General features: G+C 39.8%; 1 protein-coding gene across 3 annotated transcripts in view; it reads right to left on the reverse strand.

The window, feature by feature from the left end:
* Positions 1-749: 749 nt before the first annotated feature.
* The window catches only part of SCAMP1 (secretory carrier membrane protein 1), a 74556-nt gene continuing 47799 nt past the window's right edge, over positions 750-27506 (reverse strand). For all 3 annotated transcript variants that reach the window (XM_073623825.1, XM_073623832.1, XM_073623839.1), the window contains exons 6-9: positions 26961-27120; positions 25289-25390; positions 22308-22425; positions 750-10533 (exon numbers count right to left, since the gene is read on the reverse strand). In XM_073623825.1, coding sequence (XP_073479926.1) covers positions 10369-10533; positions 22308-22425; positions 25289-25390; positions 26961-27120 — 545 coding nt within the window. In that variant the 3' untranslated portion in view covers positions 750-10368. The remainder of the gene's footprint in view (positions 10534-22307; positions 22426-25288; positions 25391-26960; positions 27121-27506) is intronic.

Raw genomic sequence — 27506 nt, forward strand, 5'->3', positions numbered from 1 at the left:
AGTTCCTCTAATTTTTCTCATAACTGAGCTCCTCCATGACTCTTATCAGTTTGGTTGGTCTTCTCTGTACTTTCTCCAGTTCCCCGATATCCTTTTTGAGAACTAGTGCCCAAAACTGAACTGCATATTCCAGATGAGGTCTTACTAATGATTTGTACAGGGGCAAAATGATAAAGCTCTTTACAGGCCATGCCTCTCAATACAAAAAAGGATTTATTGAACTGTGAATTCAGGATAAGAGAACGATGAATCAAGGCAATAGACGACAAATATGAAAAAGACTACATTACATTACAGGAAACAAGTAAAAGCAGTAAGTAAACCGCAAATGCTATTGAGCAAATGCCGTGGCTGTGCTAGTGAATGTTTACCCAAATTACCTTTATCTTAATTCTCTGCAATTCGCCGCAGTCAGATTTCAGAGCTCCTCGCCTGAAGCAAGTGCTGTGTAGCTTCCTCTTGTCCTGTTTTGCCAGACGTAACCGTCCTAGACTGGAGTGTTGGCTGTGAGAAACTTCTGTTGGAACTTGGATACAAAAGACTTTTTGGATGTGGGTCATCATAGACTAGGCAGTGGGTGTGTCTGGGAATATGTCACCTACATAACATAGAAGTAAAAGGGCTTCCCAGATCATAAAGATAAAGATTGGGGAGGACTAGTGCAGTACAACTATGACGCAATGAAATACTGAAGCCCCGAGCAGCATAGCTGTTCCCTTTAGGCATAATATACAGACACACAACAGACATCCGTAAATATTAATTTTATTCTATGACACTCTGTGTTAATACAATAAATATACAAAACATCTGAACTACTCAGACATGCAACACAGAGTGGGAAAAAGTAATTTTGTACAGGACAATAACTTCTGTTTTCTTATTGTGATGGGAGAGCATTATTAGTAATTTACAAAATATACAAACATCTTTCAGATAAATAAAATCCAAGCTTTAAAATACAGAAAGATTGTTGAGTGAGGGCATTCCAGTGTATACGATTCGTCCCACAAGTAAAAATAAGACGTTTACCTCTTACACTCATGGAGGCGGCATTGTGTGGACTAGAACTATATTTTTCATGTTGGAAATGACTGGGAAATGAATAAACTGAATATTGCTTGATTAAAAAGGGCCTTGCTTAGCACAAAAAGAAAAAAAAAAAAAAAAAGTATTCGCAATGGACCTTATTTATCAAAGTGTAGGAGGAAAGTACTGACCAAAAATATTTATTGGCCACATTCACTAATTAATGCCTCCCTTTTCATTATCCAGGACAGTATAGTATAGAACTAAGAAGCAAATCTGATTGGTTAGGAAAAGGTGTCAACTTCTCCTTGACAAACAAGTCCTTATACATCAGAGAAAAAAAAATTGATTGGTTCGATGAGCAACACGGATAATTCTTTCAGGCACATGAGGTCTATAGCACAATGACCGATGATATGCTTTGACCATTAGCAGCCAATCACATCCAAGGGTAACGAGATTGGAGAACATCCCTGTGAATATAGTTTAGCCCATAAAAATGTCACTTTCATGTTTTGTAAGAGAGGGGGGGTTCTAATGCAAACATAGAAGTAAAACTATTTGGTGCATAAAAACAAAAAAAAAAAAAAAGTTTCCTTATTCATTATATTATAGATTATTCAGCCAGTTTGTGTCTATCTGCAGAGTGTCAGGAGGCATTTGCTATATCATAGTTTCAGTGCTGGGTCTGAGAAATGAGCTTGCTTATAGCAATCATTGACATTGTCAGCTTTCATGCACTACAGACATTGCTTAAAAAGGTACTGCTAAACTTTTTCAAAGCACCAAGGATGATTTTAATTTTCAAACTACGCCAATCCACCCACTGAGATCAGTCAGCTATAAAAATGTATGTATGCTAAGCTACTATTGTCATAGGAAATTTCATTCAAGGGGAATGATCTTGTATTTAACAAATTACATCAGTTTCCTCATAACATGAACCTAGTCATTCAATGCAATCCAGCTACTTGCGCCAACATCAGATTTCAGCAGTGAAATAGAAAAGCCTATGAATATTATTAGAGAATTCAGAATTGTCCATTATAGGGATTACATAAGATGCTGTGTGTGAGCCGACATTGTATGTATGCAAACACTGGCCAGTCAGATGTAGAAACTTGACACAAATCACTAATGCATAATACAATGGCTAACTACAAGAAAAGAAGCCTTATTTATTCCTATTCACTCAGCATTAAGGGATTCTTAAGACTGCTTTGACCTAATCCAGAGGAATACATTGTCCTATTTTCTACAAGGATGAAATCTGCTGTAAGGCCTTCTATCCAAGGTCAGGGCCAATGCTAGCAAGATTGGTTTGGATTTACCTGGAACCACAATCCAAGTTACTTGTCACCAGGAGGTAGAGACATCAGCCACTAGACCTGCAAGCACAGTACTCCCTCCTATTGACAGTATAGTTTAGGCCAGGGCTTGACAAATTTGCTTGGAATCTAGGAGCCAGCTAAAAAAGTTAGGAGCCAGGTTTTTGTTTTTTTGTTTTTTTAAACGACCGAAAAAGCTTTATTTTCAATATAAGAATTAACCAATCTTAAATTTACACAGAGACGACTAGAACGACTGTTCTAAAAAAAAGTGACTGCTTTTATTTCCTGCCATGCAGGGACACAAGACCACCATATTCTCGCTAAGGATCCAATCAGGTCCGCCTGAAAAGCTGACAGGCGAACCTGATCAGACAGCCGGTGTGAAAGGGGCCAAGCAGGGAGATGACAGATAATAATAAATTCATTTTAATGAACCACTTCCTTCCCGCAGGACGACTATATACGTCCTGTCTTTGAAGAGAAATACCGTTGTTATGGTAGCAGCTAGCTACCATAACCCCGGTATCTTCTTCAAGAGCCGGCAGTTCTCTTTCAGATAAAAGTGGTCTCTGCAGCAGATTAGCAGCGAGATCACTTTTATCGGCGGCAGGAGAGGGCCCCCCCTACCGCCGCTCTCCGGTGCCCTTCACCGCTTACCGTGGCCGTCGGTAACGGCGGAGGCGATCCAGATCTATCCCTGGCCTGACATGGAGACAAGTGAGAGGAAGATGGGCCCCCCCGCCCATCTCCAAGTCATTGCAGGGCAGAAGCGACGTCAAATCTTCACTTCCACCCATAGCTCTTGAAGGGACATTTTTTTTTTTTTTTCAAATAACAAATGCGTTTTAGTGTAAATATGAGATCTGATGTCTTTTTGACCCCAGATCTCATATTTAAGAGGACCTGTCATGCTTTTTTTCTATTACAAGGGGTTTTTACATTCCTTGTAATAGGAATAAAAGTGCCTTTTTTTTTTTTTTTTTTAAAAGAACAGTGAAAAAATAAAAGTTAAAATAAATAAGAAAAAAAAAAAAAATTTAAATGTGCCCCATCCCTTGTAATAGAAATAAAAGTGACACAATTTTTATTTTTTTTTTAAAAACAGTGTAAAAATAAAAAGTAAAATATATAAGAAAAAAAATAATTTTTTTAAATGCGCCCCGTCCCGCCGAGCTCGCTTGCAGAAGCGAACGCATATGTGAGTAGCACCCGCATATGAAAGCGGTGTTCAAACCACACATGTGAAGTATCGCCACGATCATTAGAGCGAGAGTAATAATTCTAGCCCTAGACCTCCTCTGTAACTCAAAACATGCAACCTGTAGAATTTTTTAAACAACGTCTATGGAGATTTTAAAGGGTAAAAGTTTGTCGCCATTCCACGAGCGGATGAAATTTTGAAGCGTGACATGTTGGGAATCAATTTACTCGGCGTAACATTATCTTTCACAATATAAAAAAAATTGGGCTAACTTTACTGTTTTCTTATTTTTTTTAATAAAAAAAAGTATTTTTTCCCAAAAAAGTGCGCTTGTAAGTCTGCTGCGCAAATACGGTGTGACAGAAAGTATTGCAATGACCGCCATTTTATTCTCTAGGGTGTTAGAATAAAAAATATATATAATGTTTGGGGGTTCTAAGTAAAGGGAAGGAGATGAGCAGGCAGTGAAAACAGGTAGGGAAAGCTCCATTAGCATTGGTGGATGTCTTGTCATACCAACGGCCACCACCAGAGGGCGCCCGCTTGCAGAAGGAACCAGGAACCATAGGACTGCAGTAGGCCGCAAAGCCAGGGCCTCAATTACCGGCGCGGCCCAGCGCGATCGCGGCGGGAGGGGGGGTGTCGAACGGACACGGGATGCCCCAGGCGCCAGGTCGCTAATTCTAGTCGCAAATGCGACCTGGCGCCCGGGGTTTGTCGAGCCCTGGTTTAGGCCCCTTTCACATAAAGGTTCCAGTTGGGTCTGCCTGTCCATTTTTCAGGCAGACTCAATCGGAACCTCTATTCTCCTCTATGGAGCAGTGGGGGTAAACAGACTATCCAATTCGATCTGCTAAAAACAGATGGATGGGGATCTGTTGCCATTCCATCCAGTGGATAAGATTGGATGGCAGTCGGGTGTAAACGGATAGGCCGCCTCAGAGGACACACGCAGAGCGGACACAGATTTGTCATCTGCCTGCTTAGTGGGGATCAGCTGACACATCCCGTTGAGCAAGTGGATCGCAGATGGAGTCTGCCCCGTGTGAAAGAACTCTTATTTCAGTCTTGTTTGGGCCTTTGGTCTGACTGGGTAGAATAATTTTGAGGAAGCAGCAAGTGCTCGAAGAGTAGCCATTGTTATGTACAGTTAGTACAAATACAAAAAGCCAAAGTCTCCAGACATTCGGCCCATGTGTACAGCACTTAGGGCTGCAAATCATAGATAAGACAAAGCTGCTAATATAGCTTAAAAAAAGGAAACTATAGTCTGTTTCAAAGATTTTTGGACAGTCACATGAAAGTGATTATCCTAAAGTACATTTATATGGTGTGTGTGTAAATGTTTTCAAAACCTTGTACATATATATAGCTAGATTTACTCATTAGTTCTAACAGAGGCTGTACTTTACTGTTCCTCATTCTTTGATTGCAAGACAGACTGAACACAAGCAGCTTGCTAACTGTTTAGAGATACCCTCTACACCTGCTTGAGAGAACCTACAGGACTGCACACAATTAATGCAGTCAAGACATTACAGAACACAAACACGAAAATCACATCAAAAAAGTTATTTGGGTACGTGTTTCAATGACAACTCAGAATATGTTATAAAAATACACTATAGTTTCCCTTTAATATTACACAAACAAAAAAGCACACAGAGGAAACAAAGCTCTATCACTCTATCATGGTCATTCACTTCACTAGCATATCTGGGTGGTGGTGTAAGGGCTAAGTCACTGGCAATAAGGAGTATTTGTTCATGAAGGTCCATGGTGTCACCTGGAGAGATTTTTAAACATGTTTGAATCCCTGTATTGTACTATCAGCATAAAAAGCAGCAGCAGAATGCTCCGAACTGAGGTTTGAAGGCCTGACAATCACACTGAAAAATGTGCAGAGGTCAGATTTTTGGCTGCAACTAATGTTTGAGCTAAACCATAAGGCTGGCCTAAAGTCATGGTGAAATGGTCACAGTTTAGTGTATGGTTGTGTCCGGTATTGATGAACAATACTGATCTAGGACAAGGTGACAATTTGTAAAGGTTACATCACAGAAATGACCTCAGCACAAATATTTGTCTCCCTGATTTTTCTCTTTAATGACTCTAGAAAAAGCTATGGGGTGCCATTTATTACTGAAGTTACTGCAAAAATGGCTGATGTATCCGAGTTATAAAAGCCTGATAATAAGTATGGGATACATCAGACTGTGTGAGCAGCAAGAGCTTCATGCAGCTATTACTCAGCATGCAATTACACCAGAATTATACAGTGAAATGTTTATCCTACATTGGTAAAGAATACTTTGCATAGTTGTTCATTAGTTTTGTAGTAATTGAGGAAAGAAAATATTGTAGAAATTACAAAAAGTTAAAATTTCATGCATCTAGCCTCAATTTATTCTATGGGGTTTCTACAGGAAGGGAATATGACAAGTTAAGAAAAATTCCTTCTAAAGCTACCAAAGGACAGTGCAGACAGACATTGGCGTGATAAACGCTTAGTAACATTTTCATAGTTTTGATAAAAGTAATTCCTAACCGTTTCTATCCTTTGCACTTTATTCACAATGAACAACTTTTTTGTAAAACTCCAAAAAATTAAATGCATGATTCCTCCCAATGACCCAAACAATGGAGTATTTTTCCTCCCACTGACATCATTGGGACACTTTTTCTCCAATGACACCAACGATGGGGCATTATTCCTCCAAATATTTGACCCAAACGATACCAACTATGGGGCACTATTCCTCCCACTGTCACCAATGATGGGGGTCTTTATTCTTACCACTTACACCAATGATGGGGCTCTATTCTTTCCACTGACACCAACAAAGGGGTACCTATGCCTCCCATTTGACTCCAACAATGAGGCACTATTCCTCCCACTAGCACCAATAATGGGGGGCATTATTCTTCCCACTGACACCAAAGATGCAGCTCTACTATTCCCACTGACACTAATGAAGGGGCACTATTCCTACCATATGACGCCAACAAAATCAGGAGGAGAAGGGTGGAACATGTTCCACTCTAAAAACGGGTAAAACAGGTAACATGTTCCAAAGGTGAACTGATCCTTTAAGTATGGTAAACTCCACAGCCCACCTCTTTAACATCACAGAGGAGAAAGCTAGGTAAGATGTGAATGAGAACATGTAACAAATATAAAGTCGGTGTTAACCCCACATGGGCTGCAAAAGTGGAAATACATTTTAAATTCACAGAATGCACCACAGCAAACCCCACCCAAACAGGTTAAATAATAAGTATTTCATTGAATAAATGCAACTCTACTATTACCATCTTTTTCATAAGTTCTGATGTCCTCCACCTGCCCACACTGTAAATTACTGCATACCTTTGTAACATAAAAACGTAAAATTGTGCAGTGCTCCCTACAACATGCAAGCTATAGATACATAATTTATGTGTATTCATAATGTATCAAACACAATAATAAAAATCGATTAACTTCAATATCCAATTTTAAAACATATCTGCACAGGATCAGGTATATATTTGTGATTTTGCACTTCCGCCTAGGGGGCGCATGTCGCTTCTGCTGTGATTAGTCACAGCAGAAGCCGATCAGCGGGTGCAGACACCTGACTATCGTCGAGAAGAGAGGCTGGGCAGAGCCCTGCCTATGTAAACAAGCCAGAGTTCTATTCTGACAGCGAGGATGTGATGGATTTTCTCACCCTGCAAAGCAGGGATCCATTACATTCCTTAGTAAAAGCACCACACACACAGAACACGCAAACACTGGTTAGGCACTTATTTAACCCCTTGATCACCCTAGATGTTTAACCTCTTCCCAGCCAGTGTCATTAGTACAGCGAGTACATATTTTTAGCACTGATCACTATATTAGTGTCACTGGTTCCCACAAAGTGTCAAAATGTCGGTCCCAATATCGCAGTCCCCCTATAAGTCCCTGATCACCACCATTATTAGTATTAAAAAAAAAAAAAATTCCAGTATGTATCATATAGTCTGTAGGCGCTACAACTTATTGTTTATTATTATTTAAGGTACTTGTATAGCGCCGTAAATTTACGCATCGCTTTACATATACATTGTACATTCACTTGCGCGCAAACCAATCAATATACACTTATTGGGATTTTTTTTCCAAAAATATGTAACAGAATACATATTGGCCTAAATTTATGAAGAAATTAGATTTTTTTTTTAATATGCTTTATAGCAGAAAGTAAATATATAGTTTTGTTTTTTTCAAAATTGTCTGTTTTTGTTTATAGCACACCAAAAAAAAAAAAAAAAAAAAAAGGTCCAATAGTGGGGAAAAATAATTATAACTTTTATTTGGGTACAGTATTACATGACCATGCAATTGTCAGTTAAAGAAACGCAGTGCCATATAGCAAAAAATGGCCTGTCATTGGGGGGGGGGGGGTCAAGTGGAGAGAACTAGATGCCCATATTTGTTTTTTTATGAGGATTAATGTGATTTATAAGGTTTCTAATAAAAAGGATAGTGAACTGGAAATCACTCCAATTATTGGCTTGTACATGAGGAATTGATGCTATCCTCAAAAAACTCTGTCTGACCTCCTGTATCTTAAGGGTTGGTTCACACTGAGGCAGCACGACTTACAGCGCGACTGCCTCAGGCGACCGAGGACACGACTCAGCGGCGACTTGCAAAACAACTCTGTATAGAAGTCAATGCAAGTCGCCCCAAAAGTCATACAGGAACCTTTTTCTAAGTCGGAGTGATTAGAACGGTACCATTGCACAGATCGGGACGCTACTTGTCAGGCGACTAGGTCGCCTGACAAGTTGTCCCAGTGTGAACCGAGGCTAAGAGGTCCATCCTTGAAGGTAAGCATTCAATTTGGATACATGTGGTGCAGGTGGTGGAGAAACCAGGTGTTGGCTAGAAGAAAGAAGTTCGCCATGTTGTTTGCACCATAGACACAAACTGATTGCAGATTTTAATTTTTTGAACGGTTGGTTTCATGAATTTTAATTTTATTTGATTTCATGCATCATTACTGCATTTATCACAATTTAAAATGAATTAGATATTTTGTCTTTTTTTAATTGGATATAGACATCAATTTTTAACATTGTATTTGTATACATAATAATACAAATACTATATTAGGAATCAATTTATGTTGTACATTGTAGGGAGTGCTGCACAATTTTAAGTGCCTTATGTATTTTTTTCTATGTATGGAGGGTATGAAACACACGTGGTGTGATAGCATAACTCCCAAATAATTTTTACTTGTACTTTACTGCACAGTGAAATGCATCCATATACATCTTTTTTTTGTAACATGTGGTAAACCTCAACTATCAAACATACCTCAAAACAAATCAAAGGTGCATCTATATGTGTAGGCAGCCAACACAAACTTTTCAAATCAAATTAGAAATGTTATTGTTCATTAGCAGATCCTGAATACATTTATTCACAAAATAAAAAAAAGTCTCACGTGCCAGGTGGGAAAAAAAAAAAGAAGAAAGAAGCGTTTAAAATTAGGAAATGCTACACAGAGTCTAAAAAGGAAAGAACTCCATATCCTCACAAGGCAACCATTTGTGATCCAACAGAAAAGAAACACAAAAATGTAAATAAAAAGAGCTCTAATCATGGTTCTACTATAATGAATATGCCAAATTCCAGGAAAAAAAAAAAAAAAAAATCAATGACAGGATCTGAAACTGTCTTGGCTACCGTTAGCAGAGCTTCAAAGAATACAACAGGAAACACTTCCACTAGAAGTTACTTTTAAGAAAACAAACAAAAGAACAATGCACTGCATTAAATAAAACCAGTAAAACAAAAAGGGCTAAAGAGACATCACAAACACACAAAGAAAATAAAAACACAAACGCTAAGGTGACCATTGATTCCACATCCACTGTACACCTGCAAGTCTCAGCTTGCCTTAAATGGTTGATGGAAATTGTAGTTCTGCAAAATCAAGGGAGTCACAGGTTGCCTACCTTTGCTGTAGAGAATTCAGCATACACACTGATTATGTTTCCCTTTCTGACTTCTGCCAATGACAAAACTATAGTAACCACTCTATACCAGTAGGTGGCATATCTATATTGGGTGAGCACAGATTAAAACAGACAAAGGTCAGCCATGCTGCAATCTTTGTCACATGACCTATTCTGATAAATATATACATGCTTGAAGCTGGTTTGCCTGGTCCTCACAATCAAAACAGAGTAAACACAATACTGTAGCTGGTTTCTCTTTAGGATACATGCCAGTTCCAATATTCATTTGTGCTTCAGTATTAAATAAACACAGCTGACATGGCAACTGCTTGGGACATGTATAGCCACATCATCGTCTTCCCTACCGCAGGGCAGATGCTGCCTAGTGTATTGTTCTTAAAATAAACTACATAACATTAAAAAAAGAGCAATTTCAGAAATACTCGCTCTATTTTGGACATTATCACAATTCCAATCTACTAACGCCATATTCACACTATAATAATCCACCAGATATTATTTATACAATGTTGGGTGCAGAGGACTGCAGGCTGAAGAAAATAAGGATGGGGAGGGGTGTACAAGAGATCCATTATTGGTTCAGACCATGCACAACCAATATGCCCATGAAGTGCCTGCAATCATATGGGACATTCCGATTCCAACTGGCACTGAATGGGCCTGAATGTAGCAAATACACATGGCAAGTGCAATTTATAGTCTTTTGTGGGTGCTGCAAACACGGCTGGAGGAGAGGAGCGTGACTGGACAGAGATAACTGGTAATGGTCACTAGTAGCTGGCCCTCTTACATCTGGTTACCCTTGAAAGCATTCTGGGCAGCATTGCTTGCGGCTGAAGAAGCAGCATTGGCTGCCGCAGTCTGCACGGTTTTGTTGGACATCACCCCCGTAGCAAATTCTTGTTGGGCCTTTTCGAAGCTGGCGCCTGTTGTCCGGTACAGTCCATGTACCTGTAAGGTAAGAAGAAAAAAGTCACAAAGGTAAACAGCATTAGACAGATAATATAATAAACCATCGATATTAGATGTTGCCTGGTTCAAGTGTTTTTCACTCTGAATGACCTTAGAAGACCAACGATGTCAAGTAAGAAAAATATTAGAGTTTTTGGCTTACCTATAAGAATCTTTCTTTTATTACATTATAGGGCACAGGGTAGCTTGTACTCATAACTGCTTTTTTTATGGTACCACCTTCAGTTAAATGGACACTGACCAAAAAAAGGCAGGATTCCCCACAAAGGCATAACCCCTCTTAGCTCAGCTAATCACCAATTTTGTAGCAAGCAATGAGGGAAAACAGACAATAGGGGAGGGATCCCCATGTCCTGTAATGTACTCCAAGAAAAGGATTTTACAGGTAAAGAAATACTGCTACATTTTTAATCATACATCAAAAGGGCACTGGGATGACTACTTGACACGTCCCAAAGCACTGATAAAGAGGGGTGGGCAACACAGCAACCAGGCCAAACTACCCAAAAACAAAAAAAAAAATATGGGATACCCCACTACAATACAGTGTGCAAGTCTCTTTGCCCAAAATCTTTGTCCACATGAACATCTGCAAGTAAATATGTAAAGGACTTGGCAGCCTAACAAACTTGAGCAACAGAAGCGTGATACTGAATAGCCCAGGAAACACAAACCCTTGGTGGAATGGTCCCTAATCAGGAAAGGAAGAACCTTGACCTTAATACCATAGGCCTAAGAAATAAGTTGACAAATCTACTGAGAAATAGCGGGTCAAGAAGCAGCCTAACCCTTGCAAGTATCCTCAGGAAGAAAAAATGGTAAGTCTGACTGCTGAAACAAAGCTGTAGACTTCAGATAAATTCTAAGAGCTTGAACAACGTCCAGAGAGTGAAGGCACCTAATCCTAATGCTTAGGATTAGGACAAAAAGATAGCAGCACAATGCTCTGAATCAGGTGAAACAGACAACCACCTTAAATATTCAAAAAAGACAACCTTGCATGCAAGGAGCAACAAGGGAAGTCCAAAATAAGGTCCAATGGAGACTAGAAGGACCGCACAGTAGGACCGTTCTATGTGACACTCTGCATAAAAGGTCTTTACGAAGGAAAAAGATGCACAAGGTCTCTGAATCAGATCTTCCCCTTATAGGTACCTGAAAAGCCAGACATCTCTACACAAGAATGAGTTGTACAAACTGAGAAGACTGAGAAAGTCCACCTATGAATTTTCCACATTGGGAAAGTGCAAGGTGGAGAGGAATGGAATGTGAAGCTCTGCACAAGACAACATCAGGTCCACTTCTCTCTGAGCAGTGTGAAATCTTGTTCTTCCCCGAGGACTAACATATGCCGCTGTCGTACTATAGTCCGACTGCACACTCATGGGAAGACCCCAAAGATTGACTAGACCAGTGTAGGAAAGCTAGCTGAATCGTCCAAAGCTCCAGGGCGTTGATCGTCGACTCTCTCTCCTCTGACACCAACAGGTACGACAGCACATCTCCCAAGACTGTCAGGCTGGCTTTTGTCATCAAGATCTTTCATTTCACGGGAAGGCAGGATCTTCCAGCATCTGTGTAAATTCCCACCATCCCTGAGATGACCTGGACCTGGTCTTGGGAGATAGATGCATTGTCAGAGCCTGATGTTCATTTCAAATCAATAGAACATTGAGTTGAAGAGCTCTAGAATGAAACCAGGCATATGGGACTTCATTGAAGATGGCTACCATCTTCCACAGCACCCTCATACAGACCCAGATCCAGGGTTGCAGGAAAGAAAAATCGCTCCATCTATGACCGGCTTAAGCCATGGCGCTCTGTACACAACAGTCTTGTTACAACAGACTGAAAAGTAGTCTCTGCAGATTTACAACTATTGGATGAATGGCACAAATTTTTTAATGCCTGTGAACAAAAATTGATGCAGATGATTTCAAGATGCAAAGCCTTGGAGTCCAAAATCGCAGATCTTAGGAAATCTACGGAGCCATTCAAATCCAATAGTGAATATGCTGCAAAAGCCAAAACCCTACAAACCCATCTAACCAAATATGATGGAGAAATCAAAAGTAAAAAAACTCAAGAAATACCAAAGAGATATCAAAGATTTTGAGGAGAATAAAGTCTATAAATGGCAGGAAAATTTGAATCTTAATGTAGACACATCACCAGAAACATCAGTAGAGAGGGAAATTGAAATCCACAATGCAGTAGCACAAATTTCCAAAACACCTAAACCACCTAGGATATCTAGTACCCCCAAAAACACCATCAAACCTTCCACCCATCCTAGAAACTATTCCCAGCCCAATCCCTACCCACCTCCTTATCCAGTGCACACGTATAACAGATTTGCACCGCTGGATAATAGATCACCCGATTATCAATACTATGAACATAATCGGAACCAATATCCCCCCAGGCCTCCGCGAGGGGGTTTTAGAGGGAACTTTAGGGGAAGACCAGCAACCCACCAGAACCAGCATCAGAGGGGGGAATGGAGGTGCTGGAAGGAACCCTACCGAACCCCACACATTTCCCCAAAGAACATATAGAAAAAGAGGTAGGAGAGAAGGAAGGGGAAAGGAAAAGAAACAACTAAATCAGGGTATTTTAAACTTAGCAAGAGTTGAATTTCTTAGATCAAGAAATGGAAGTACTAAGTCAGGGGTTAAAATTTGCACCAGATAAAGCTATAGACAAGTTTGAATTGTTGAAAAATATATTAGAAAACTCAATATCAAGAAACATTTCGCTGGTCAAAACACACAGAGTGAGGGAACTAGTAACACTCTTTTTGTTCACAGTGGATTGAGAAATAATTCTGTTTTTAACCCCAAAAAGGGGATGAACCACCACATAGAGGTATTCAAAAATATGGTACAGGATGAGATTAGGGAATTGCAAATCCAAAAACGCACTTCTAACAAACAAATTTGGGAAGGTATCAAACGGTTGGAGGAAAACAAACAAGTAGTGGTCAGACCGGCAGATAAGGGGGGGAGGATTGGTGGTGCTCACAAAAGAGTACTATTATGATGAAATACAAAGGTTACTCAATGATACAGCCACCTATAGAAAACTCAGTGGAGACCCTACGGCACAACTTAAATCAAAGTTGACACATTGGGTTACAGAGGGATTGAACCACAAATTGCTCAATCAAAAAGAAAAAGACTACTTAAATTTTACAGGCGCCTAGAGTCCCAGTAGTGCCAAAAATCCATAAGGATAAAACATGTCCACCTGGTTGTCCCATAATTCGTGGGATTGATTTCCTTTTCTCCAGGCTGGGCGAATATCTAGATGGGTTTTTTAAACCATTAGTTGACCCAAAGCCCATCCTATCTCAACGATAGCAGGGATCTTATTACACTTCTCCAGGGTATGGTTGCCACCCAGGATCTTCTTATGGTAACGGTGGACATCGAGTCTCTGTACACCAATATCCAGCATAAAGATGCTTTGAAAGCACTGGAATAGGCTCTAGGAAGGGAATCCATTCTTAAAAAGGTCCCAAATTAGGTATCTTATCCAGGGTTTGCAACTTGCCATGGGTAACAACTATTTTTGGGCCAAAGGCGAGTATTACAATCACACTGGAGGTGTGGCTATGGGGGCACGTTATGCACCTAGTGTGGCTAATGTAGTATTGAACAAGTGGGAACATGAAACTATCTTCAACAACAGAAATCAAATCGCTCTATTTTTATAAAAGGTATATCGATATTATTTTGTTCTGAAGAGGGTCACAGGCCAGTTTTGATTTATTTTTGACGGAAATTAATCTCAATCGGTATGGTCTAAAATTTGCGGCTGAAGTCAGTGATTCAATTGTGAACTATTTGGACCTTACAATAACTAAAAACAACATTTGAGACAAAATCATTTAAGGCCACTGATAGAAACAGTTTTTTGTGCCCACACACAGCTGCCACCATCCACGGTGGATAAGAGCTGTCCCCAAGGGACAGTACATGAGACTTAGGCGCAACTGTAACAATGATGAAAATTTTTTTCTGCAAGTAGCAATTTTGACAGAAAGGTTCCTAGAGAAAGGCTATAAATTGGAGACACCGAATCAAGTTTTATGGAAGGTGTCCTCAATTGATAGGCAATCTCTCTTGACAACTAGGCCCAAAAAAGAATACCAAGACCAGGTGGCATTTGTGTCAGGTTTTCACAGGCAATATAAACAGGTCGAGTCCATCTTCAAGAAATTCTGGTCAATACTTTTAAAAGATAAAAGATCTAAGATCATCCATTCCCTCCAAACCGAAATTCATCTATAGGAGGGCCCCATGTTTGAGAAACCAAATAGCTAGGATTGTACCAGATCCTCCCAAAAAAACACTTACTTTTCTGGATGGCTCCGGATACCATTATTGTACGAGGTGCAAGGCCTGCAGAATCACTAGAAAATCTGGGGCCCCCCCAAAAAAATCTCAAACTTTCAATCTATGGTCACTAAAGATATTTTTAAAATTAAGCCCCTGATTACATGCAATTCAGATCATGTTACCTACGTCTTGGAGTGTCCCTGCTCACTCCAATACGTAGGCCGAACAACACGACAACTTAGAGTCAGAATAAATGAGCATCAGACGAAATTTAAAAAAGGATTCCCTATCCATAGTGTGTCTAGACACTTCAAAGAATTTCATAATAGTGACCCCACACTCTGTACTTTTTATGGAATTGACAAGATCTCAAAACATTGGAGGGGAACACATATGAAGAGAGCAATTTCCCAAAATGGGACTAAATGGTTGTACAAATTACGCACCATCCAGCCATATGGCATGAACATCGAGCTGGATTTGAACTGCTTCTTAACCAATGACTAGATCAATAGTGTTGCCCTCTAGGGTTTTTTTTAGATGTTTTTTCTGTATAGGACATTATCTAATAAATGGAATGTCCTATTTATCTATTTATTAGACATTTACCCATTTTCCAACTGTTTATTTATTTATGGAAATTCTGTGTCACCTTCCATGGGGAAAGGGTGAAAACCCTTTTTCGCATGTGAAGTTTCTGCTTTGTCTCATAAATAGGTCTAAGTTACATACTAGGAGTGGACACCTATTCATCTGGATACCAAGGGTTTTTTTTGTTTACAAATTTGTCCTATTTTTATCTATTTTCACTTTTTTACATTTTTTTGTTTAATTTCACAATATAATTTTTTTTATATTTTTTTCTTTCGTAATTAAAATTTCATTTATCTTTTTTGTAGCCCACTACTGCTATAATTAGGTATTATACCATTATCTTCGATCTGTATGTGTCTGGTCAAGCCAAGCCGTATTTATCCATTTATATGATGATTAGATGGGTGCATATGTAAACCGGCACTGCAGCTGCGCACGCATCCATATTCTTTAACCAATCAGATTGAGTACTATAAATTGCGTGACGCTTAGTGACCAGGTATGCCTCCTGAAGACGTAATCACGAAACGTACATCGAGGCGGTACCTGGTCACGTTGTACCCTACGCCATATCCGGGTCTCTGGTTGTCTGCGGCGGCCGGTGGAACGCTCGCCCTTCACGGAGGTGGATGCGGCACGGATCCAGCTCTTTCACATGTGACAAGCCAGCAGCCCCAGTGCCGGGTTTGGCACTTTTTAATGTAAGGAGCCATTTGGCTTTTCTTTTTATCTCAATATTTTAATAAAAGGTATTAAGCTATGGATGTTCTTTGATTGTTTTTGCATATCCTGCCTTATACTCTGAGGAAGAGGTTTCCTGTGCATCTCCAAGCTTCATATATATGCGAGCAGGCATTATCCTGCCAAAGCGATATTTGACTCTCTTTTTAAATTAAAGAAGTCAAATACATCTGGTAAGCAGCCCATCCATCTGCTCACGTTGGGTGTATGTTACTGGTGTGGTGAAGGATTGTTCACTATCAAGCATAGAAAATAAGATCACAATTTCAACCAACTCTTTGGAATTGGACAGTTGCTTTTTTCGTTGGGACTGTGTTTCTTTCTCAGCGCGTATTTGCACATTTCTTTTAAGATTTTCACCAAAAGGATATAACACTGAGTGTATTTCTCATTTTTTTTTTGTTTTGCTGTGCTTCAGTTATGCCACATTCATTCATTTTTTTTGATATTCAAATGCGGATGATCTAACTAGCACCCCCTTATATCACGTTTTTACATATTTAAGAGTGTATATCCCCTTTCAGGGGAACAGCTTATTTGTAACAGTACAACCACACTCAGAGCAACCTCATGAAGGAGTGATCTGAGCGAAAATGGTCAGATAAGGAGACTGAGTTATATATATATTCCATCACACCCTATACAACCAATAGTGTTCTTGTGTAAGGGCAGGATTTATTATCTCAGAGAGCATCTGAATCCCCATTTTCAACTAGGTAGAGATGTTAATATGCCAGACAAATAAACAAGGGACAAGCCAGCAACCTACAAGAAACATAATAAGTGGTTAATCTTTGAGGAGGCAAAGTCCAAAGAGGGGAGCTTTTTGTTAGGGCTTTCACACGGGACGGATCATGATGACCCGCCCCGTGAACATCCGCTTGCTCAGTGGGGATCGCTCCGCCGATCCCCACTGAGCAGGCAGATGACAGGTCTGACTCCCCTATGGGGGATCGGATGATGACGGACCATAGAGTCCGTCCTCACCCGATCACGGATGGAAAAGTAGGTTTTTCCTCCGTTACACTTTTTCGGATCGGAGCGGGTCGGGTGTCAGCAGGCATGTCACCGCTGACATCCGACGCTCCATAGACCTCCATGGAGTGTCCGTTCAGGTCACTAAAAAACTGACAGGCAGACCTGAACGGATCGGCCGTGTGAAAGAGGCCTTAATCTGATATTCATTTTGTTCAAATTAATCAATATTTCCAAGACAACCCAATAGATTCTCCCACTGACAACTTAGCTAAAGGATTTAGATTTAAAAGTTCAACTTTACCATCAGGTTGGGAAAGCCCTGATCATAATGTGCAAGTATGCACAGTACAATTTGCTTACTAATCTGTTCTTCTCATAAAACAGCATGCCCACATGCCACTTGCATTTACTGTGCAAAAGTTTTAGGCATGTGTGAAAAAATTCTGTAAATGAAGAATGCTCTCAGAAATAGAAGTGCTAATAGTGAATTTACTTTCATTTTTGTTAATTCATAAAAATAGACAGAGATCCAAATGAAATCAATATTTGGTGTGACCACCCTATGTTCCTAGATTGTTGTGCATAACTGTGTCTATGTACAGAATCATAGGAACTGGGTGCAGAAAATGGCAGCAGAAGCAGGTGCTCTGAACTGAAAAGTGAAAATTTTAAATATTTGTAGCTGGAGCAATGGCACCCTCAAGGCTGAGAAATATGGGCAGATACTTAACCAACATTCCATACCACCAGGGAGGTGTGAGACTGGCCCCAAATTTATTCGGCAGCAGGACAACAATCCCAAACATACAGCCAATGTCATTAAAAACTATCTTAAGGGTAAAGAAAAAAAAAAAAAAAAGAGTGCCGAAAATGATGGCTTGGCCCCCCCACAGAGCCCTGATCTCAACATCACAGTCTGTCTGGAATTACATGGGGAGAGAAAGATTTGAGGCATCCTACATCCACAGAAGATCTGTGGCTCATTCTCCAAGTCTACCTAGAAGAACTGATGTGGTTTTAAAGGCAAAGGGTGGTCACACCAAATATTGATTTGGATTTCTCTTCTGTTCATTTGCTTTCCATTTTGTTAATTGATAAAAAAATAAACTATTAACACTTCTATTTCTGAAAGCATTCTTAAATTACATTTTCTTTTCACACCTATCTAAACTTTTGCACAGTACTGTACTTGTAGACAGCAGTGACGAAACCTCATCCCCGCCACTCAGCAACACTTGGTTCTTGCTTTCTCTCTCCACCATTCATGATCAACTACCACTTTACTTTCCGCATGTAAAATAGTCTTCCCCGTTACCCTAGAATAATTTTCAGCCCCACTCTTCCTATTTTTCTTAGTGTTCCCATAAGCAGAACACCCCGATTCCCCCCATCTATAATCAGATCCCATTCTGTCTTTTCCCTCTGCCCCATTCCATCTTCACCTCTACCCTGCAGTCTCTTTCACTTTTCTCCGAATTCACTCTTTGCCTTATACTGTACATCTCCATAATCCGTGTACATATTTAAGCTGGCCATACACCGATTACATTTTGACCAATTCCTGCTAAGTCAACTGATATTTATTCTGTGGATGTCGCTGTCAGCACCATGATTGAAAACCTGACTCTTGAAGAAGCAGGGCAAAAAATTATCAGCCAAACAGTACCTGCATTCAATCAGATGCAGGCACTGTTTGGGTTTTCTGGCAGCCCGGGTGCTGGCTGTCAGAATACAATAGTCAGCACTGCAGATTCAAGTGAATCGCGGGTCTGAACAAAAAAAATCCAATTGCACATGGCCAGCTTTAGTTTCTCCGCAAGGATCAGTTTTCATGAAATTTTCTGAATGGGCAGTAATGCATAACAATGTGTTAATCACTACAAATTTCAAAAACAATTAATCCTAAATGAACACACGCACACACCTTTGATATTATATACTACAAATACAATAAAAAGTTTCTCCCAAGGGCTTGCAGCAAAGTAGTCAATTTTTTTTTAATACAAATTTTAGGGTCAAAAACACATACTGTTTAAAATATGAGCTCTGGGAATATGACTCCAACTACAATAAATGATGTCCTTCGACAATGGCAATAAATGATGTCCTTAGACAATGGCAGGTAACAAACTTAGTATAGGAATTTCCAAGATAGTATTCCTGCCAAAAAAGGACCCCAAAGCGCTTTGATTACAATAATCAAAATCTTCCTCAGTACAATTAACTTTATTTTTTGGTACATTGCTGGATTTCTTTGCTGCATTAGAGCCCTTGGGAGCAACTTCATTGTATTTGTAGTATATTTAACAGGGCGAGCAGCACCTAAGCCATCTAGGCTTGTGGGCATTATTTGCTATTACCTTTGATATTGTAAAGCAGTGCAGTTTCAACTTGATTCAGCATTACATTGCTTCTACATGGCAACTAGCAAAAATGTGAACATTATGCAATAGGCACATGGGAAACTTCAAGAGCCAGTACAGGCCTAATGCAACTAAATAGGTACTGGGAATTATTAAAAGTTGATTATGTTAATGCATTGGCTTAAAGTACCAACCTAGCCAGAAACCAAGAGTGTCAATGGGAACTGAGTAAATCTATATATAAAAGATGTATATTTTTACATATTAATCACTCATATTAACTAAATTAAAGGCCATTTCCACACAGACCGGTAATGATGCACCAACCCTGAAGTCACATAATATCATGACCTTCTTTTCACCCAGCTATGCACAGGCCTCTCCTCTGATACGTGGCTGGTAATTTCCACACACAGAACACAGTACACCATCTGAGGAGAGCCTGCTATATGAATGTATCCCTTCCTACCAATATTTTTTTTAAGCTACTCACAGCTTTATCAATATTTGCCTATACAAGGACGAGACAAAAATGAAGAACATTAACGAAAAGGTTGTACTTTCTGCACTAACCAGTAACCTATTACATGCACTGTCAAAGAACTTGATTCTATGGGCATTAATATTGTATCATTTGATACATGTGTAAATGTGATGTGTCCACACACAGGTATACAACACAATAAATGACAGCTGACTATAGGAAGAGCAGCAGATTGACAGGGGCATGTCCCTTCCTTCCAATCAGGGCTCAAATTTTCCCTCACTGAGCCCTACAGAGTGTAACTTCAGCTCCCCATCCCTTGCTTTTCAGAGCTAAGAGATCCTGTGTAAATAATGCACCTTCAACTGAAGGCAGGGCTGCAGGTAAACAGGTACAACTTACACTACCGTTCAAAAGTTTGGGGTCACCCAAACAATTTTGTGTTTTCCATGAAAAGTCACACTTATTCACCACCATACGTTGTGAAATGAATAGAAAATAGAGTCAAGACATTGACAAGGTTAGAAATAATGATTTGTATTTGAAATAACATTGTTTTTACATCAAACTTTGCTTTCATCAAAGAATCCTCCTTTTGCAGCAATTACAGCATTGCACACCTTTGGCATTCTAGCTGTTAATTTATTGAGGTAAGCTGGAGAAATTGCACCCCACGCTTCTAGAAGCAGCTCCCACAAGTTGGATTGGTTGGATGGGCACTTCTGGCGTACCATACGGTCAAGCTGCTCCCACAACAGCTCAATAGGGTTCAGATCTGGTGACTGTGCTGGCCACTCCATTACCGATAGAATACCAGCTGCCTGCTTCTGCTGTAAATAGTTCTTGCACAATTTGGAGGTGTGTTTAGGGTCATTGTCCTGTTGTAGGATGAAATTGGCTCCAATCAAGCGCTGTCCACTGGGTATGGCATGGCGTTGCAAAATGGAGTGATAGCCTTCCTTATTCAGAATCCCTTTTACCCTGTACAAAGCTCCCACCTTACCAGCACCAAAGCAACCCCAGACCATCACATTACCTCCACCATGCTTAACAGATGGCGTCAGGCATTCTTCCAGCATCTTTTCATTTGTTCTGCGTCTCACAAACGTTCTTCTTTGTGATCCAAACACCTCAAACTTGGATTCATCCGTCCACAACACTTTTTTCCAGTCTTCCTCTGTCCAATGTCTGTGTTCTTTTGCCCATCTTAATCTTTTTCTTTTATTGGCCAGTCTCAGATATGGCTTTTTCTTTGCCACTCTGCCCTGAAGCCCAAAATCCCGCAGCCGCCTCTTCACTGTAGATGTTGACACTGGTGTTTTGCGGGTACTATTTAATGAAGATGCCAGTTGGGGACCTGTGAGGCGTCTGTTTCTCAAACTAGAGACTCTAATGTGCTTATCTTCTTGCTTAGTTGTGCAACGCGGCCTCCCACTTCTTTTTCTACTCTGGTTAGAGCCTGTTTGTGCTGTCCTCTGAAGGGAGTAGTACACACCGTTGTAGGAAATCTTCAATTTCTTTGCAATTTCTCGCATGGAATAGCCTTCATTTCTAAGAACAAGAATAGACTGTCGAGTTTCAGATGAAAGTTCTCTTTTTCTGGCCATTTTGAGCGTTTAATTGACCCCACAAATGTGATGCTCCAGAAACTCAATCTGCTCACAGGAAGGTCAGTTTTGTAGCTTCTGGAAGGAGCTAGACTGTTTTTAGATGTGTGAACATGATTGCACAAGGGTTTGCTAATCATCAATTAGCCTTCTGAGCCAATGAGCAAACACATTGTACCATTAGAACACTGGAGTGATAGTTGCTGGAAATGGGCCTCTATACACCTATGTAGATATTGCACCAAAAACTAGACATTTGCAGTTAGAATAGTCATTTACCACATTAGCAATGTATAGAGTATATTTGTTTAAAGTTAGGACTAGTTTAAAGTTAGATTCATTTAAAAGTACAGTGCTTTTCCTTCAAAAATAAGGACATTTCAATGTGCCCCAAACTTTTGAACGGTAGTGTATGTAGGAAGATTTGTTTTCTGTGCATCACTCGAGGCCAGTTAATTCACTAGGTATATGTAAGGGCTTACAACCACTTTATTACATACATACATAATATATATATATATATATATATATATATATATATATATATATATATACACACACACACATACATACATATATATACACACACACACATACATACATATATATACACACACGCACACAATACATTTTACAGACTTACCTTTTTAAACATTGCTAGTGATATTACGGCAGAAGCTGTGAATAGGGCAGCAATTATAATCATCATTATCCCCACTGGAATATTATTGTTCAGTGCAGTTAATGCAGAAATCCAGCCACTGAAAGAAAAGGTTCAGCAATAAGTACTCCAATTCCAGACCGATGCTTTGTTGATACTACATCATGTTTGATAATGACCACTATAAAAAGCTGGATTATGTGAGAATTATCATCAACTTTTGCAGACATTTTAGTGAAAATACAGCAATAAAAATCATATACACCATTTTTTTATTATTTGAAAGACCAATTAAACTCTTTTTACTATATTTAAAAATGACAAAAATGACAACTGAATTCTGTTCTTCTATTCACCAGCAGTTCTATAAATAACTTGGAGTTTTTATAGCGAAAGAGTCCTCTAAGAGTGCCATAACTTTCACATAAAATTACGCTACTTAAAATATTAAATTTTAAATAGAAAAAGGAACAGGTAAAGGCCAAGTTCACCTTTTAAAAAAAAAAAATAAAATGTACATTTTTGTAGGTAAAAAAAAAAGTGCATTATTTTTTCTGGAGCCTGTAGAGCGTTGCACCCATGATCATATCGCGGGTGCAATGCCAGGCTCCTGCAGACTCTCTGTACCCACATACAGGCAGACAGTTGCTGGAGAGCAAGAAGATCAATGAACTACAAGAGCGCTCACCAGCATATGAATGAATGAAAGAATGAATGATGTGGCCATGTGGGTGGAGCCCTGCACAGACACGCTGTATTTAAAGTGTGACAGCAGGGGGAGAAAATCCCACGCCAGTTGTCACAGCGGGGGAACGGACGAGTGCAGGCAAGTGCTCTTTGTTAACATGTTACACCCTAAAAGTAATTGTAAAGTCTCGTTATTTTTCTATAAAAATATCAAACATGGTATACTTACCTGCTCTGTTGCAGTGGATTTTCACAGAGCAGCCGGGATCCTCCTAAGTCCCTCTTCTGTTCAGTTCAGTGCCCCCACAGCAAGCAGCTTGCTATGGGAGCACCCGAGCCGAGTCACAGCTCCCTGTGCCAATTTAAACACGGAGCCCTGACAGGGCCCTGCCCCCTCTCTTCTGATTGGCTAGCTGACTTTGATTGACAGCAGCGGCAGCCAATGGCACCGCTGCTGTGTCTCAGCCAATCAGGAGGGAGGACAGCTGAGACACTCATGGACATCGCTGGACAGAGAGGGACCTCAAGTAAGTGTTAGGGGGGCTGCTGCATACAAAAGGCTTTTTATCTTAATGCATAGAAAATGCATTAAGATAAAAAAACCTTCTGACTTTACAACCCCTTAATACAAGTTTCCAAAGGTGAACTTATCCTTTAAAACCCCTTTTACAACTGTGTTTCCAATGAAGACATTTACCGTCTCTAATTGTTTTGTTCACTGGGAAAAAAATAGTGATTGAAAATCTAATATTTTACAGTTGTCACTGGAACTAGAGCACAGGGAAACCTGCTCATCTTGGGACACAGAGTAGGCTTAATAAACATGACTACCTGGGTTATGGTGAATGGACAATGGCAAAGACAGGAAGAGCCCCTGTATAACCCCGCCTCTTAATGAGAGCATCAATTTTATAGCAAGCAATATCCACCAACAGAAAGGGGAGGGACCTCTGTGTCCTGTGATGTGCTCAAAGAAATTGATTTTACAGGTAAGCACAATAGTCCAGTTTTCTTTTTAATACATCACGGGACACAGAACAGGCTTAATAAACATGACTACCTGGGAAGTCCCAGAGCAATGCCCACAAAGGGAGGGAGACAGAGCCACCACCATGAGGCCCAAGCTACACAGTACCCCTTGAAACACTACAACCAAGCACAACATCATCGGCGGCACTTACATACAGCTTACATTTACAAAAACTTACAAAGGTGTAACCATAACTGATATTTTAATACAGTATCAACTCTGGACATTCACTTCCTACTCCTATAACTACCGTAGCTGTAGAAAAAGGGGAAAGCTATACCAATACTTAAAAGAGAAGTATGAGAATCTTTTTTATTTGAGAATCATAATTACCTAGGTGGATGCAGCATCGGTCCGATGCTGCATCTGTCCCCCGGCGCCTCTGCACTGAAAACCGAGCGACTGAACACCGCGATCACTTGGTTTTCAGAGCTTTGTGAGCAGAGAGCTGAAGACTGTCAGTCACAGCTCTCTGTTCATCTCCCTGTGTGCTCATTGGAGCGCTGAGCAGTGTAGGGAGCGGAACGGGCCATCTCATGCTCTCAGTGGCTCGCTGAGAGGGGTATCAGTCCAGGCACCAGGCGGATCCAGACTTTGTCACGATGACACGGTACCTGTACTGGAATTCGTGACGTCAGCAGAAAGCAATGAAGATATTTGCCAGCACACCATGGAACGACATAAATAGCGTCCAAACTGATAATTTATTGCATGATTACAACACAAGGAGAATGCAATGTTTCAGAGTCACCCAGGAACCCTTCATCATATGCCTGACGAAGGGGTCCTGCGTGACTCTGAAACGTTGCACACTCCTTGTGTTGTGATCATGCAATAAATTATTCGTTTGGATGCTATTTATGTCGTTCCATGGTGTGCTGGCAAATATCTTCATTGTGACTTGAACCAGTATCCAGCTGGTTGTTGCTGCAGCACCCACATTTAAGAGCTTATCCAGTTATGTGTGCGATGGGAATATGAAGTGTGTCAGCAGAAAGCGGACTTCAGTCTGCTCTTTGCTGAAAACAGGTCACAGGAGTGCAAAACGAATTGCACTCCGGTGACCCATAGGAGAATGAGCTTTTGCTGGACTTCTCCTTTAACAGTGATTTTAAGCTTGATCAGAAAGTTAAAGTAGACCTGTCTTGATAGACATAGGGGTGATGCCTTGGCTGAGCACCATTTTGAAATGCCAATTGCCTGGCATAATGACAACCCAGGAACCATGCCCAATTACATGACTTACCAGTTACCCCAGCCTTTAAATCCAGCAGCTTGAAGGACATGCACAGCAAACTGACAGATGTACACAAAGAAAAACACAAAGAACCTGAAAGAACTGTCACTCCTGCAGAGAAACAAAAGATGTTACATTATAATATATTCATATAGGGAAGGGGGAGGGTATAAAAAAAAAAAAAAAAGGGACATTTGATTTAAAGCCACAAAATTACAAATAAAGATAACTCAGGGTTTAAAATTTAGAGAGAATTCAATAGTGACATGTAATGAACATGGGCCTACTATTAAAAATAGGAGGTCCACTTTTTTTCCCCAGCTCCCTGCACCCCCCATAGACTTCAATGGGGTTCCCCCGACCAATACCAGGCCCTTCAGGTCTGGTACAGGTTTTATGGGGAACCCCACAAAATCACGCACTGTCTCAGATATGGCGTCACTTCCATCAACCTCACTTTCTGTTCAATCCAGACCAAATCTCGGCATGTTTCCTCATTTCCAACCTTTTCAAAGGGATCCCTTGAAATCCCTCTGTCTGGTTTAAGGCTTTGTGGTCATGCTTTATTAGTTCATGTGATGTGCCATAATGCAAGAGTTGTTCTGGTGAGCAATTTTCTTATTGAATAAAGCATTTTAATTTGACTTTATTGCACTATTGTAGTGTTTCTTTTTTACATGGTGTGGTAACCTATCCTATGGGGCATGGAGCTTATGCGGCGTGTTGACCTGTGAATATTGGAGTAACATCGAGGGGATATTTCTATGAGTGTGTATTGCCCATCTATGACAGGGATGTCTATTTCGTGAGTCATACGGGATTGGGGAGAGAGTGAATTGTACTGAAGTCACAAGTGGTGTCATTCGGTGTAAGATGTTTCTCTACACAATTTTTTGGACTGTGCACGTTGCAGCACTGTTTTATTCATCTATGGACCTTTATAGGTTTTGGTATAAGTATTTTATTTTTAGTATTTATTACTGATATGTCATAGCGCTACTGTTAATTGAACACCGAGGTGTTTGGTTACACGTGATACATCTATTTTGATGTTATAAAGCCAGTAAAAAAAAAAAAAAAAAAAAAAAAAATAATATATATATATATATATATATATATATATATATATATATATATATATATATATATATATATATATATAATTTATTAATAATAATAATAATAGGTAGCTTTTGTTTTGTTAAAGCAATGGACCTCAGGAATAGGTAAAGTTGAGGTTTTATTTAAAGCTACTCTGTCACCAAAGATGTCCGCAGTCCTCACTCCTATATCAAAATCTTAGCTGTTCTATCAGGCAAAGCTCCAGCACCTCTGCTGTCAATCAGGCTGCCCCCCACTTTGCACTTTTGCTTGGAGTTTGACTGAAGCAGCAAAGACTGCAGGCAGTTCTCTCCCATAAGGTGCCTATTCTTCAACTATTTTTATTCAGCATTTTGCAGAAAGAATCAGAGAGAACACCAACAATATCTGTCATTGTAGTTTTTGCAGCAGTTGAGAAGAACTGAGGGTACTCTAGAAAGCTTATTTCATCATTGAACCCCAATAATATAAGAGCTCAGCGTATGATTCAACCTGCTAGTAACTATGAACATTTATAAAGACTTTTAGAAAAGTAATAAAAACAAGTACTCATAATATCAGCTTAAATTTTATACTGTACCTGAATGCTCCATAAAGTGGTCTGTACCAGCAAACAAATGAGCAGGGAGAGAAAAGCAAAAACCACAGGATTGCCAACCCAAAGTCAACCCCTCGGCTTGTATCAACGCAGAACCAGGCCAGGCAACCGAAAATATTTACAAAAAGGGTGACTGTATGAACTGTAGAAAGAAAAGGCAAAGAAATAAAGTCAAATTGACCATGCTGGAAGTCAGACCAGCATGTGAAAAGCAGTACAACACTGAATAAAGCAATTGTCATATATAATCCCAACATACAAAGCCAAGTATCAGGCCTTAACATAAAAACCACAAAAACCAACGTCGATTTTAGTGATTAGTTTACAGTGATACAGTAGATATAAAAAGTCTACACGCCCCTGTTAAAATGTCAGGTTTCTGTGATGTAAAAAAAAATATGAGACAAAGAAAGCATTTTAGAACTTTTCCCACCTTTTGGGACCTATAAACTGTACAAACTGAAATCTTTTAGGTGGAGGGAAGTAAAAGAAAAAAAAAAAAAAGAAAGAAACTAAAATAATATAGTG

The sequence above is a fragment of the Aquarana catesbeiana genome, linkage group LG01 (genome assembly GCF_042186555.1).
Source record: "Aquarana catesbeiana isolate 2022-GZ linkage group LG01, ASM4218655v1, whole genome shotgun sequence".
Classification (NCBI taxonomy): Eukaryota; Metazoa; Chordata; class Amphibia; order Anura; family Ranidae; genus Aquarana; species Aquarana catesbeiana.